Source organism: Oreochromis niloticus, linkage group LG12 (assembly GCF_001858045.2).
Source record: "Oreochromis niloticus isolate F11D_XX linkage group LG12, O_niloticus_UMD_NMBU, whole genome shotgun sequence".
NCBI classification, from domain to species: domain Eukaryota; kingdom Metazoa; phylum Chordata; class Actinopteri; order Cichliformes; family Cichlidae; genus Oreochromis; species Oreochromis niloticus.
This window is the reverse complement of record NC_031977.2, coordinates 13,141,376-13,156,838: the sequence shown is the minus strand read 5'-3', so window position 1 is coordinate 13,156,838 and position 15,463 is coordinate 13,141,376. Positions and strand designations below refer to the sequence as shown.

Sequence of the window (15,463 nt, the reverse complement as noted above, 5' to 3'; positions counted from 1 at the left end):
CAGCCATCTGCTGCTGGCCTGCAGCTCCAGGAAACCTTCTGCAGGTCACACACCTCGACATGATGCTTTGAATCAAAGTACCAGCACCAGGAATCCAGTATTTTTGATGCAGCTTTGAGAGTATGTGGTTCCTTCCACCATGACCCACCTCTTTATGAATATGCTGTAGAATGAGATTAGAAATGTGAAGCTCTTTAGCAATTATGACAGGATGCTTGGATTCTTCTGACATGACAGCCCTACTGAGACGTCCACCAACCCGCAGCACATCATCCTCCAGAATAGGATTCAACTTATATATGTGGCTGCTTCGTTTCACAGACTCTCCCCTTTGGAGACAAGAAATTTCTTTGGCATATCTTTTCCTCTGACAGAACTTAATTATTTGCATCTCAGCATCCTTAATCTCTCCCAATGAAAGAAAGCCATGCTGGAAATCAACCTTATGTTGAGCGTCTTCAAACTGAATTATATCAGATGCAGACTGGAAATGTATCTTCTTGCGATGCAATAGCAATGTCTTGAACCTGAAAATCCAACCCATCACCCTGATGAGACGAGTCCAGGATGAGGCACGATGGATTAAAAGGGTCAGAGGATGATCATCATCGTGTGCTTGTGAGACCTCGATGGCAGCAGACACCTTAACTTCAGGATCTTCATGTGGAAGTTCTTGGAAGTTTTCTGGGTTCACAGGCCAATTGTTCTCTGGCTGTGTAAGAAATGCGGGGCCAGATATCCATTCAGTGTCACGTAAAAAGGTCTCTGCTTTCATACCTCTGGAGGCAAGGTCCGCAGGGTTATGCGTGGTGTTCACATACCTCCATTGGGAGGCACTAGAAGCCTTGAGGATTTCTGTCACTCTGTTTGCATATCCTCTAGATATCAGATCTGTCATGAAGGCAGTGTAGTCTTTGTGAAAGTCTTTATCTCTGATGAACCTTTTCTTCGAACCTAAGGCTCGTTGCTCAGCAATTGCACGGTTGTCAGGCATTCTTATGTCTCAGTCTTTCAGTGGCAGGGCAATGCTGTAGTGCCCATCCCTCAAAGTCACCGTCTTGCTGGCCAATTCTAGGAACTTCAAGTCTTCCTTTGACAGCCCCATCTGTTCATCATCGCTGCTCTCAGGAAAGTCCATCTTGAACTGCTGTTTCCATAGCTTGTCCAGTGTGACAGCAGAAACTCTGTTGGCAGTAACTGTTGCCAAACATCCTGGCCTTCCACAGCATTCTCGATTAAGTGGCCCATTCACTGTCCAGCCAAGCACAGTCCTAATGGCAAAAGGTCCATCACCTACACTCCGGATGACCTCCAAAGGTTCTAGAGCTCTGGGCATATTCATGCCAATCAAAAGCTCCACATTGGCCTTAATTTTTGGCAAATGAACATGCTTCAAATGTGGCCAGTCATCCAGGTCCTGTTGATTTGGGATGTTGCCAATATCCACAGGCATTTTATGCTGAGTGAAGAGGTTAGGCATATCACAGTACATGTCACTGTCCAATCCAGCAACTTCAAGTTCAGGTACAATGAAACTGTCCACCACTTTCTCCTGTCCCATGGTGCGCAGGAGAATCTTTGTCCTCCTCCCAGCAATATTCAGCTTGTCCATAAGACCCACTGTACAAAAGGACGCTGAACTCCCTTGGTCCAGAAAGGCATACGTTTCCACTATTCTTTGACCTCTCTTTGATTTTACTTTAACTGGCACAATGGCAAGCTTACAGTCTTGTTCACCGGCCCCAGTAAGACCACTAGTCTGGATCGTAACAGGAATGTTGTCTGCCTCATCATTGGGTTTGACTTCATTCTTCTCTTTGTGGTGGATATGGAGTATACTTGCATGTCGGAGACCACAGATTTGACATGAAAGGCGTTTTCTGCATTCTTTGCTTATGTGCCCAGTACACAAACAGCCAAAACAGATGCTGTTCTTTTTAAGAAAAGAAATCTTCTCATTATGAGGTTTCTTATCAAGCAGAGCACATGACTCCAGTGTGTGTCCGCCTTTGCAGAAAAAACAAGCCTTCACAGTGCTGCGACGATCTTGAGCCCGTCTGATTCTGTCTCTCGACATCAGAGACTGTCGTGGCGAAGCTACTTCCTTTAGCTCTTAGATGTGGAGAACGTTTCCCTCCATTGCTGCCCTTGGCTGCTAGATGTGTTGCTGGAACGTCACATAGATTTCCAAAGACGGGATCTGTTGCAATTTTAACTTGACGCTCAAGGAAGGAAACAGTGTCAATGAATGCGGCTCTGCGATGTTGCCTCTTCTGAATGTCACATGCTACTGTTTGCCATTTGTCTTTTAACTTATATGGCAGTCTTCTAATCACAGCAAGCATATTGGCAGGTGTATTTAATTCAGAGAGATCATTAATCTCTTCCATTGCATTGCAGCATCCACGTAAGAACAAACAATATGCCTGAAGAGCTTTTCCATCTTCCGATCTAATCAGTGGCCATGAGTGAACTTTGTTCAAATAAGCAGATGCAATCACATGTCCATTCCCAAAGTGTTCATACAGCAGAGTCTTTGCCTTTACATATCCAGCACTCTCAGACATATGTTGACAGCTTTTAACAAGTTCATTGGGCTGCCCCTTGGTGTACTGTGCAAGATAATGCAGGCAGTCGCCAGCATCACCAGTCTTTGCTTCTATGACCTGTTCAAACGAGCGCATAAAAGCCTGAAAATGTAAAGGATCGCCATCAAAGGTTTGAATCTCCCTTTTGGGCAGTGAAGAAAGACTTTGCTGATGGACCAACATACAAGTTAATTCATTTTGTTTTTCCATAATGGACAACAGATTTTCATTGGCTACTGGATGAGCAGCTTGTGGCTTAGGCAAAGGTGGAATTGATCCAAAAGTGTCAGAAGGCCCCATAAGAGCGGGTGCAGGCTTTTCCCTTTTCATAGTCTGTTACACTGTTTTTACTTGAAGCTCTGCATTCCCAGTGATTGTGTTTCCTTTTGTAAGCGTCTGTGGAACAAAAGTCTCTGCATCCGCATTAAGAATTTCAAGCCTGTTTCCTTTTGTTTTAAAATATGATTCCATTCCATTAGATTTCCGTGAAGCGACGCTCCGCATAGTGGATCCAGTTCTCAGCACGTTCACCTTCGCAACAGTTGCAGCTATATCTGCTTCAAGCTGAAGTTGTTCTTTCTTTCTCCTCAATTGTTCCTCTTGTTCTTCAAGAGTGTTTTTCTTTCAGCCACTCACATCCTGGGCCATCTGACCTCAGGAAATCACATGATAGGGTGGGGCCAGGATTCACAATGAGCTTACCCGAAACTCTGGCTGATTAGGACCCACACCCACTTTCACACCTCGGCTCATGTGATTAGGTAGAGGATCATCAGGGGGTCCTTTGTCCCTCTTTGGGGGGAAACTCCCACTGGGTTTAAATCTGGGACTCTCCACCATTTGACCCTTAGAACTGAAGAAGCTTCTCGGATGAGAGGTGAAACATCTTCAAGCAACTCAAAGAAGTCCAGATGCTTTTCTTTCCAAGCTCCTTAGACAGCATATGTTGACGTGCAAGCAAGGCGGCCATTTTAGCTTCTGCCCTGAGACGTGCAGATGAAGTAGATGATACTCTTGAGCTTGACCTACTGCCTTGATTTGACACACTGTCGGATGGCAACACGTCATCATTAACGTCATCATGGGGATTAAGAGATGATTGAGGTTCTTTTCCAGGGTGCTCTAGCAACTCCATTTCTCCTCCCAGGGAAGTTTCCTGTGACTGTGCTTTGTCAGATGATGGCCTTCCCGAACGTTTATCAGTTTCAGAAAGCCATATCTTAACATCCTCCATAAACCCTTTATTGTATTTAGCGATGCTTGAGAATCATGTATTTTGTTTCTTTCTCAACAAATGAGATTAGAGAAAGTAAAGATTCATGCAATGTACTGGCATCCTTAAACAGGTGTGTGAACTCATCAAACTGTTTTTTGACTTGTGAATGATTTTTATCATCTTTCATTAGCTCTTTAAGAGACATAATAACACTTTTCATTTTGTTTACATGCCTTTTCCGATCTGTTTGGATGGTTTCAATTTTGTTTGCAAGAGCTTTCTCAGTGAGAGAAATTGATATTTATCCTTTTCAGTTTTTCCAACAACAGATGCAGCCTGTGATCCACTCATTTTAAGCATTCAACATAAGCAGCATGCCAAAATCCAAAACAAAGGCAACAGAAATTCCTTTAAACTCAGTTGAACGCCTGCAGAGCCACAGCACACACATACACCAAATCCAACAGCAAACGTAGCGGTGGGCGTGTCACAGCAACATCTTCGTGTGGTCAGAATCCAAACTGCGTTCAAACAAACAATACGCAGCACAAAAACAGTTTACATACCACCGTCGTCTTCTCCTTATCTGTCAGACTAGCCGCTTTTATGGGTGTAGTGGCGGCCGTGTGTGGGCTCGCGTCGGCGTTTATTTAGCGCTGATTGCGGGAGGCTCCATTGCCGTCGCACTTTTTGCTGACAAATATTGGCGACTGTCAAGCCTTTGAGTCGCCGAGCAGCTGAATAGGGGAATTATGTTGACGCGCCCGCTGTTCAAAACGTAGGTCAAAGTTCCAGATTAAAAACTTCTTTATTTGTTATCAAATCCTTAAAATCCATAGAAAAACAGTGATCAAAGAACATTCTAAGCTTGAGCGGTCAGCAAAAGTCGACTTCCCCCATCACCCACTCATTCACAAAAATTCCCTCGGGACATGAACAGGTGATATAGCAATCACTATTACTATTACCGACACCACGTGACCCAAAGCTACGCCCATCCACAACACTGTCTTTGTGTCTTCTGTTTGTTTTTCCACAGACTTTAAAGAAAGTGATGTAGGTGATGCGTCCAGATATTTCTGTCAGCTCAAACGCTCCCTTTTCTGTGCTCAGGTGTGGTACAACAACAAAGGCTGGCACGCCATGGTGTCATTTGTCAATGTGATGAACAATGGCCTGCTGAGAGCGAGTCTGCCACCAGGTCCTGAGAGGAGGAAGCACGGCATCACTGCCTACAATCACCCACTCAACCTCACCAAGGAGCAGCTCACCGAAGTAACCATGTTAGTTCACTGCTGTGGAGAGTTCAAGTTCACCAGTTTGGCTCTTGTGCTCGTTGTATTAGTTCTGTTTATGTGAGGGGGAAGATTAGAGTGGATTTAAACTCTGTGCACTGTTGTAAAAAAATATTTATTATTTATTTATTTATTTATTTATTTATTTATTTATGTATTGTAAATAAAGAGGTCCACAGTCCTCTGATGGTTTTTCTCTGCTTTCTCCTTCAGGATGACTACATCGGTGGATGTCCTGGTTTCCATCTGTGTGATCTTTGCCATGTCCTTCGTGCCGGCCAGTTTCATCCTTTTTCTGATCGAGGAGCGAGTCAGCAAAGCTAAACACCTGCAGTTTGTCAGCGGGGTCAAACCGATTCTCTACTGGCTGGCCAATTTTACCTGGGACATGGTCAGTAAAGCTTGAGATAGAAGAAGTTAACTGTCCTCACTCACACAGATTTGTATGCATCAGTGTAAGTCAGGAAGTTTCATCAATCCATTTACTACTGTAAAGGGTACTGTCACTGTAAAGACCATTACACACAGCATTGAGCGATGATGAGCTGGTCCTGATGTTTCTGAACAAGACAAGGAAGAAACTGAGATTTCACGGTTTGATCCAGGAGTTGCAGCTGTATCACGGTGCTTTCGCACACATTTCAGGATGTCAGTGGGACAGTTTGAGCTCTCGTTGGCTTCCACATCTGAGAAAGCAGAGACAGAAGTTCAGAGACCTGATTGACCTGGAGAAGCGTCTAGCTGTGTGTCTGAAGTAAAATAGTATTATTTTACTGTTTGTGGATCCAATACATGTTTTGAGCTACGAGCGCTCTTGTTGTCAAATGCAGTGGTCAGATTGATCAATGCTGTTTATTCAGACGCAAAGAAATCAGAAAATTCAGGCTCAGTATGAAAAAATAAATGTCCAGGGAAATTACTGAGCATGAATAGTTGCATTGAGAATCGTCCCAGAAACATTTTTAACACGAAATATTTGTACAGATTTTACGTCAGGTGTGTAAAGGCCTTTAGACTATCATCACATACTTGACTAGATAAAAATCCAGGCTCAGGATAGTTTTCCCTTTTCTTTTTTTTTTTTTTTTTTTTTTTTTTTTTTTGTCGTTGTTTCCAGTTAAACTACACCATTCCTGCTATCATGGTGGTGCTGATTTTCATCAGTTTCCAGCAGCAGTCATACGTTTCTGAGACCAACCTGCCCGCTCTTATCCTGCTCCTCCTGTTCTACGGGTGGTCCATAACCCCTCTTATGTACCCAGCATCCTTTGTGTTCACTGTCCCAAGCACAGCTTATGTATTTTTGACCTCCAACCTCTTCATTGGAATCAACGGCAGCATTGCCACCTTCGTCCTGGAGCTGTTTGTAGCTGAGGTAAATTTTACGCAGGGGTGAAGTTCAATTACTACTTCACCTGTGTTCTAGGAATAAGTAAGGCATAAATATATGTAAATAACAGTAACTATGCTTTTAACCCTCTTGTTTTACATTATTCTTAACTAAGGAAATGTTCCTTAAAATATTTCTCTGCAGTAGAAACATAATTTTGTTTAATGCACCTTTAACTAATCCATCATATGTGAATGATTTTGTCTTTCCAGTATCTGAACGAGGTGAACAGAATCCTGGAGGTGTTTTTAATCTTCCCTCATTTCTGTTTGGGACGAGGACTTATCGACATGGCCAAAAACCAGGCCATGGTGGATGCCTTCAAAAGACTGGGTACATATTAGTCAGCCTCAAGAGTTATTTGCTCTTACAAAGACTAAATATAGATGTATAAGTATAAAAAGGTATAGAAATATGTAATGTCTCTCCTCCAGGTACCAAACCAAGCCTGGACCCCCTTCAGTGGGACTTTGTAGGAAAGAACCTTTTTGCAATGGCAGTAGAAGGTGTCATCTTCTTCATCTTTACCATACTCCTTCAGTACAAATTCTTCATCCGCTACAGGTAAAAAATCTCTATTTTTAACCTTCTCTGCACTCTTGTTTCTCAGGTTGTTTCCCTTTTCCTTCCTCTTATTGCTGCTGTGCAAGTGTGTCAGTTTAATGGATAGAAATTCTGAAATCAAATAAAAGTGGGATCTGTGAGTTGGTTGCTTGTGTGTTTGTTCAGGCCTTGGTGGACTAAGCCTGAGTTGCCTCCTCTTGGTCCAGAGGATGAGGATGTTGCGAGAGAGGGTCAAAAGTGGGAAAGCACACTCAGACATCCTCACCATGATCGACCTGAGCAAGGTACAACGTGCAGGAAAATGTAAACGCTGAACTTGTTTAGGTCACTAATTAACTCTACTGCAGCTAAATGTTTTTCATTCGAGAGACTCTCACTGATGAGCTGTCCTCCTCCTACACTGACACAAAGTTGTGAATTTCAGCTTAAAAGTGTAACAAATAAGCTTCTTGTTGTTCAGGTTTATAAAGCTGGCAGAAAGCCAGCCGTAGACCGTCTTTGCCTCGGGATTCCTCGCAGCGAGGTGAGGGATCTGCGCACCAGTGATTGTGAAGACACACACACCACCTTTGGCTATCAGCTCTGTGTTCTTTATCCATGTAGTTACAGCCACATTATCACAGGGACTGTTTTATGATATTGTAAATGCAACTTGAGGTACTGCTTTTCACCACTGTTACTGCTATTTATACTTTCACATGTAGTGCTGCAGTTTCTAAAAATACCATCGTTACTAGTAATGGACCTTCTACTTTTTCTATAGTTGCTTCTGCTAGTAAAAGCCTCTGTGACTTATGACTTAATAACTGAGCTGTGTGTATATAAATAGATGTTTTTAGCATGCTGCTCTTATGTCTCTGCCGTCCAGTGTTTTGGGCTGCTTGGGGTCAACGGAGCTGGGAAGACTTCAACATTTCGGATGCTGACTGGAGATACACCTGTCACTCATGGAGAGGCTTTCCTCAGCCAGCACAGGTACAAAGCGTGTCTGCTGCAGTGACTTCAGCCCCTACAGAACTACTATTGTACCAAACCACAGACATTGCATAAGCTATTTCTCTGCTCTCAGTGTGCTGACAGAAATGGAGTGGGTCCACCAGCTGATGGGTTACTGCCCACAGTTCGATGCCATCAGCGACCTGCTCACAGGCCGGGAACATCTGGAGCTGTACGCCCGCCTGCAGGGGGTGCCAGAGGAGTTCGTCTCTAAGGTGGTGTAAAATTCCCAAGCTAGAGTTTTATGAAGGAAGATATGCTGAAGAGTTGGTGTTTTTCTCCAAAAGTTGAATCTGTTCATCTGGACGTAGCGTTTGTGGGAGAAACGTTTCGTCACTCATCCAGGTGACTTCTTCAGTCTCAGCTGACTGATGCTGGTTTGAGGGCGGAGTCAAGGAGGCCATTTACGTGAAAAGGGAAAGACCATCTCTGAATCGAGGAGGGGGCCTAAGGGTACATCTGTCACCATCTTACAATGCTATGATTGCAGCCATTCCCCAGCTCTCTGTGAATGGTACTCATGGCCTTTGATCAGTGGGTTTTGGTCAGTGATTGTTGATCACTGGTCATGAGAATTTGCATAATTATGATTAAGGAACTGACCTCCCAGCCCATTGTTCCCTCAGTGGGCTGGTTTCAGTCATTATGCAAATGTCCTGTTTATAAGGTTTGGGGAAACCTGCAGTCAGCTGAGACTGAAGAAGTCACCTGGATGAGTGACGAAACGTTTCTCCCACAAAACGCTACATCCAGATGAACAGATTCAACTTTTGGAGACTTACTTTCCTGGATGATTGAGAATGCATCAAGAAGTTGGTGTTTTTATTTTGCTAAATATGTGGTCATCGTAAAAATCTAGGTTTTGTCATCTTTAAATGTTATTTCAAGAGGTGAAGTATCAGGTTTGGCTACAGTCAGCAGTTTCTCTGCTGTTCTCTAGGTGGCGCAGTGGGGTGTGAAGAAGCTGGGGCTTGCTCAGTATGCAGATCAGGAGGCTGGAGGCTACAGCGGGGGCAACGAGAGGAAACTCTCCACAGCCATCTCCGTCATCGGGTCTCCACCTGTCATATTCCTGGTGATGATTCAGCTTAATAGAAAAGATGATGCGGTTATTATTGAATGACCTTCATCCTTAAAATATTCCTAACTTATATCTCACTCCATATCTCCTCTATGCTCCCCCACCACCTTTTGTCAGGATGAGCCCACCACTGGCATGGACCCAAAAGCCAAAAGATTTTTGTGGAACTGCATCCTCAGTGTCACCCAAGAGGGAAGAGCTGTACTGCTAACCTCACACAGGTACCAGTCGGTTCAGCTTTATTTCATTCCCGGTGGAGTTTTGTATTGTAAAGGCAAAATATTTACTGCTGTCTCTAAATGTTTGTATTGTCAGCATGGAGAAGTGTGAGGCACTTTGCACCAGGATGGCCATCATGGTCAACGGCAGGTTTCGGTGTCTTGGGTCTGTGCAGCACCTGAAGAACAGGTAACCAAACGCTAGTGCTGTGCGATACAGCAAATATAGGCATACGATCCGATACCAGCTAAACAATATCCACTTACCTCTACGAAACGCTGCACTTCTCCCTGATTTAATGTCTGGTGTGTTGTCTACATTAGACAGGCTGAAAGTGCATCCTGTAGTGTTTTGCATTTCACCCCCAGTTCTGACTTAATGCTGAAAAAAGTACCGCAAATAGCCTTGACCCTTTCCAAGCGGAAGGTGAACAAATTCGTGAAGAGGTCAGGATCTGAGAAGTTTATCTTCTCATGTAACAGTCGTGAATCACGTGCTTCGTTCCTTCCCGTCTTTCAGGTTTGGTGATGGATACACCATCATCCTTCGTTTGGCAGACACCAAATCGGACCCTGACTCGTGTCCCGTCAGCGCCTACATGAAGGAGTGTTTTCCTAGTATTGAGCTGAAGGAGCGGCACCAGAATGTGCTGCAGTACCAGCTACCTTCGCACGCCTGCTGCCTCGCTCGCGTCTTCTACGTGCTGGCAAAAAAATACGAGGAGCTGGGCATCGTTGATTTCTCCATTTCACAGACCACGCTGGACCAGGTGAGGGCTGTGATGAAGGTTTAAAACCTCTTTAGTGTTTTGGGAAATGACTATTTCTGCAAAAGGGGTTGTGTAAGTTTCATGGCCTGTGATCCCGTTTAAGTGGAGCCAAGTGATTCTTTCTTAGTGATTTTCTCCACATGTGGCGCTGCGATACCCGATCTGCCAAATCCCACTTTAAAGCTTGGTCATAATTAAACAAGACTTGGGTCAGTAAAGAAAGAATAAGTCTCAGTGATACTAAAGCCCCTTACCTTTTGTAGGTGTTTGTCAACTTTGCCAAGGATCAGACTGATGACGACTGCCTCACAGATGTGGTCGTCAGTAATGGGACAGTACAGCCAAACGCACCCGAGCACAGAGTTAATCCTCCCGTCAATAAACCACAACCACCAATCGTTCCTCCTCAACCAAGCAAAAGTCCACACCTGCCTGAAAAATCATCTGACAGCAAGTCAAAGGCGGGTAAGCTGAAAAAAGAAAAATCTAGCAAAGGCAAATCTGGCTCTGTGGCAATGCGCGCACTACCACAGCCAGAGGAAATGGCCCGGGAGGTGGCTAAGGTGAGCCGCAGAGCCAGCACTGAATCAGACGGCAGTAACAGCGGTGTTCAGGGAGAATCAGGCAAATCTCGTGGGTCAAAACGCAGAGCAGAGTTCCAGCAAAGATCCATCTGTTCTCTTTATAGTCGGCGGCAACTCAGAGGAGAGCACGCTATGAAGCAAACTGGCACTAAACGAGCGGACCAAAGACAAACAAAAGCTTCATCTTCCCCTCTGTATCGTCATTTGAATGCTGCAGAATGAACAGTTCCCTGCTGTGTTGAGCAGCGCTGGCTGTGGAGCACTCATGTGTTCCATGATGTGACATATGTTTGTGCCATCGATAAAAAGGCAGACTGACAGAAAGAAGGATGGCCTCAAAAAGTGATATAGTCCAGACAGAGCTTACAAATTATGGGCCATATGCTAAATCTGCAGCACACACTGCTTTCTATGTGAAAGAACCATTCTGTGAGAAAAAGACTTTACTGCTCATTTGATCTATGACCTCTGAAAAACAGTTTATGATTTCCATTACTATTCAATTATTAAAAAAAAAAAGTAACATTACCTTTAACAATTTAAATAATGTAAACCTTACAGTTAAAAACAATACTTTAAGGAAGGCCTGCAGTGTCATTTAGAAATCTACATTCACCCCTAGCTTGTCACCAAAACCAAAAGCATCTCCTTGAGGTTTCAGAACTGGACTTCACTAATCAATGGGTGCTGTTAGGGGGCTATGTCCTTGTTTTATATACAATACAGTACATTCCCTGGGTTATACAGCACTGATATGCAAAGCTTAATTGTATATCTGTAACTCTAGAACTGCAGTATTTACAGTTTTCATAGCTTAATATTTCAATTTCATATTCTTCTTCTAAGTATAAAATCCCTTTTTGTTATATTTGTCTTGTTAATTTAACTGAAATACACTGAAAATTGCTCACAAATTAATGTTTGTGTCAATACAAATGCAGGTTTTATTGCTGGGAGCTTCCCGTGATGCACTGACTATTTCTTCTTCCATGACACTAATGTTTTGTCTTTGCTTCATCATTTATGTATTGTACTGTATCCTCAGTTTTCCAGCGAGGGCTGCATACATTTTGATTGCATTAACGTTTTTATCCAGCCTTTATGTGCAAGCTTGAGGTTTGTTGAGTCCAATGCTCTTTAACATCAGCACTCTGATTGGCTATACTTTTACACTACAGCCAATCAGAAGCTGCAAAATTCAAATGTAGTTACTGACAGGCCAAAGTGCAACAGGGAAGAGATTAAATGGGATCAAAGGGAGTGGCATTATAAATTCATTCCTTCCTGAGATTCAAATCCTCCAATCAAAACGGTGCCAGCAATGCAAAGACAGATTTAAAATGGCATTCTTTAAAAGATTGGACACAAAGTCAGTCGTTTATTTATTAAAGCACTGTTAATCATTTTAGTTGCTGCTATTTCAAATAAATGTTTGGTACAACAAATTTCTCCATGTTCTGTCTCAGGCTTTATTCGGGCCCTGGTACTACAGCTATGGTCTGTTCTTGAGTGCAGCAGTGACGACATCAGAGTGGTCCGTCCCAAACCAACTCCCATTGACCCCATAGATAGGAGTTGCCTTAGGTAGTGTGTGTGTGTGTGTGTGTGTGTGAGAGAGAGAGGGAGAGAGAAGGAGAAACTTCCTGGAGCCCACAATGCCCCAATTTTTAGATATCTACATAATAGTACAGACACAGGAAACTGTGTCTGATATGGCACTACATGACATTTAGTGTGCTTCTGCACAAAAAATAATATTGGATCAAAATGAATGTTGGTGCCAATGTTTGGACAATCTAAAGGCCTAATTATAATAACAATCAAATATTAATTCAAATGTATTTACGGAAAATATTTATTTTTTAATTTTTTTTCTGTTAAAAAACAGGGCGCTCATGTACCCAAACTGGGATTTAAAGGGTTAAAGCAATGAAAATATAATTAAAACTTGATATGGATATTTTAAGAAGTAGTTTTAAAAGACTGACTAATTTAAAGTGGGGAAAAAAATATTGATATATAACATTTTAGAGCACTTTCTGGTACGGGATGATTTTTGCTCCCATGGGAAAGGAAAGGATGGGAATTTGAGGTTCACCCAAGGGTTAACGCAATTTAGTATCCGGTATACAGAAACTGTTTTCCTAACAAAACCACTGTTATAATTAAGTGAAGGTGCTCCCAACTAATTTGAACCTTTGGCTTCTAAAATATGTGGTTCAATTGCGTGCTGCGTGCAGCTAGACCGATATTAAAATGTATAATATTGTTAAAGTCACTATAATGGCACCTGAAGCCTGTTGTGATGTGAACTGTGTCTGCTGTAGAAACTCAGAAGTTCAGTAGAGCTGAGCCGTACATTAAATACTCACATCAGCCTGTACTTTGCATTCTGTAAGAGCCGTATAAAATACAGCAATGCATAAGTGTTTTGAATGAATAGAAATGTGACACATGAGAAGGTGTGTCTTTGACTGTTCCTGTGTAACTTATTTTCGGACTAGTTAACAAGTTATGCTCCGGTCATTGATGTTACCAAGATAGATGTCCTTTTGTAATATAGTTAAATTTTCTTTGTACATTTCATTTATCCACCATCATACATTAAGCCAAGAAGAGTTCATTATACTAACAAGAGGTATCAACACTGGGCCAAAGTTCAGCACATGGTTAAAGTTTGTAATCCAGCCGGGGTGTAAATATCACTCAGCAGCCAGTCGCAGAGATGAAGCAGGCAGCATCAACACATAAATCTATTCTACCCGGCTTAAATCACAAGACCACCTCTGACTGAAAAGCTGTAGATTTTACTTTTTTGCACAAATTAATTCAGATTCACACTAATTCTGTTCACAGCTCCAACAAAATGAGGAAGAGGAGGGGGAGAAACACAATTAGATTGAAGTACAATTGGATGAAAGTCGAGGACAAGGAGAAGGAAGTTTAGGATGAGGAGGAAGAAAAGCAGCAGGAGCATCTTTAGGGGATCTCTATGATGTCATTGAGGTTTGTTTCATAATATTGTCCTCTCACAAAGAAAGATGACTTGTTTTAGTTCACCTACTTCCTGTATTAAATAGTGATGTGCAAAACGTTGTGGAAAACCACAGAGCAGGCACGTATAGTTCATCTGCAGGTAAATGAACATCAAATCTCTCAGACTAAAATCTGTATTATACTTTTAGTCTTATGTTGTATATTTATCACCCTTATGATAAAACCCATGTGAGCCATTGGTTTATGGACTCAACATTTGCTTTATTGCTATTGCTATGTGGGTTTTTGTGAGCCTTTTAGGACCATATTAGGATGAGGGATCAGAATCTGGAGTCGTGCACACTACTGTTTCATTTAGCGTGTATCCATAAGATTTGTACAGCAGATCCAAGTTGTGCCTTGAAAACAGGAAAGTCATCTGCATAGAGGAGAACTTTAATAGCAGGCTTGTACAAAGTGAGGCTTTGTGCTCACATTTGCTGCAAACACTCGTTTTAATTCTGCTACCCTGTTTTGATGCAGAATTCAGTTGAAATCAGGCACTTTCTTTTTTTTTTTTAATGTGTTCTTGTGAATTGATTGTGTATCGCATACATTTGATTTGACTTTCTGCGAGACAACAGTCGTCCGTGTAATAATGTGAATTATTGTTTGTAAGATGGTTTGTTCCACAGTGGATTGTGTTGCTGCACGGACGTTTTGGAGTGTCACACAAGTAAGGAGTGTTGACCCAGACTGTATGTTGCTGTGGACTTATTAATAAACCTTACTACCCCGTTGGGTACAAAATAGATATTCTGGAGTCTGTTGTGAATGAGACCAGAATATAACAGTCCGCTGGCCAAAAAAAGTTTTCCAAATACCTCCACGTGATCAAGCCTGGATTTAGAAAACAATAGCAAAAAAAATCTGCACCTCCTGCTTCACATGCAATTTGTGTTTGTGTGTTCAGAGGCGGCGGCGAGAGGCGGGACCTCGGCTCATCCAGTTGGAGAGCCTGACCAGGAGGAGTCGAACATTAACTCTGCTCTTCCAGGGCACCCTGCAGACTTGGCTGCTGGCATTGGCGAGGGATTGCGGCCGCCGCTAGGATGACGTGAACACCAATCATAGGTCGACTGCAGGTATGCGAGTCAGACCTTCTCAGGAGGGTTTCACTTTTCTCTGTTCTTTATAATTGACCCTTGTTTTCTCTCTCTCAGCTCCTTGTCTCAGAGTGGGAGGGCTTTGAAGCACAAAGGGAGGAGCTTGTCATTTGGTTGGCTGATATGGATGTCCACCTGAGTGAGGTTGACCAGCTGACAGGAAACACCTGTGAAAAACTGAAACAACTGCAGGTGTGGGGTTGTTTTGATATGACATATATTTGATATGATACATACGTCAGAGACATTATCCTAAACTGAATTAACAAAGAACCATGAGTCCAACATGAAACTTACCTTGCATAAGCAGGGCTCGCAAAATTTCAAAATCCCTGGTAGTCCTTCGGGCAGGCACTCTTCAGTTTTTGGTAGCCCAAAATAAATTTAAGTAACCCGAATAAAAAAAATAAAATAAATAAAAATAAAAAAAAAAGACAATTTTTTGATTGATGTTTTTGTTTCCTTTACAATATAAAGGAAAAAAAATCAATCTAAAAATATTTAAAACACAAATTACAACAACAATTTCAACCATCAACTCAAATATTTGGTTCTAATTGAACAGAAATTTCTATGAAATTGCAAGAACTGTGTACAACATGAATCAGTCTGTGTCAGA

At 42.4% G+C, this 15,463-nt stretch overlaps 1 protein-coding gene across 1 annotated transcript in view; it reads left to right on the top strand.

Annotated features, from left to right (window-relative positions):
• The window catches only part of LOC100700665 (ATP-binding cassette sub-family A member 1), a 34,668-nt gene extending 23,830 nt beyond the window's left edge, over positions 1-10,838 (top strand). Inside the window, 16 exon segments of the mRNA XM_025897096.1 lie at positions 4,918-5,087; positions 5,313-5,490; positions 6,217-6,474; positions 6,702-6,822; positions 6,924-7,053; positions 7,219-7,278; positions 7,280-7,337; positions 7,514-7,576; positions 7,922-8,028; positions 8,123-8,264; positions 8,990-9,124; positions 9,248-9,351; positions 9,446-9,538; positions 9,869-10,118; positions 10,382-10,771; positions 10,773-10,838. Coding sequence (XP_025752881.1) covers positions 4,918-5,087; positions 5,313-5,490; positions 6,217-6,474; positions 6,702-6,822; positions 6,924-7,053; positions 7,219-7,278; positions 7,280-7,337; positions 7,514-7,576; positions 7,922-8,028; positions 8,123-8,264; positions 8,990-9,124; positions 9,248-9,351; positions 9,446-9,538; positions 9,869-10,118; positions 10,382-10,771; positions 10,773-10,838 — 2,325 coding nt within the window.
• Positions 10,839-15,463: the final 4,625 nt, after the last annotated feature.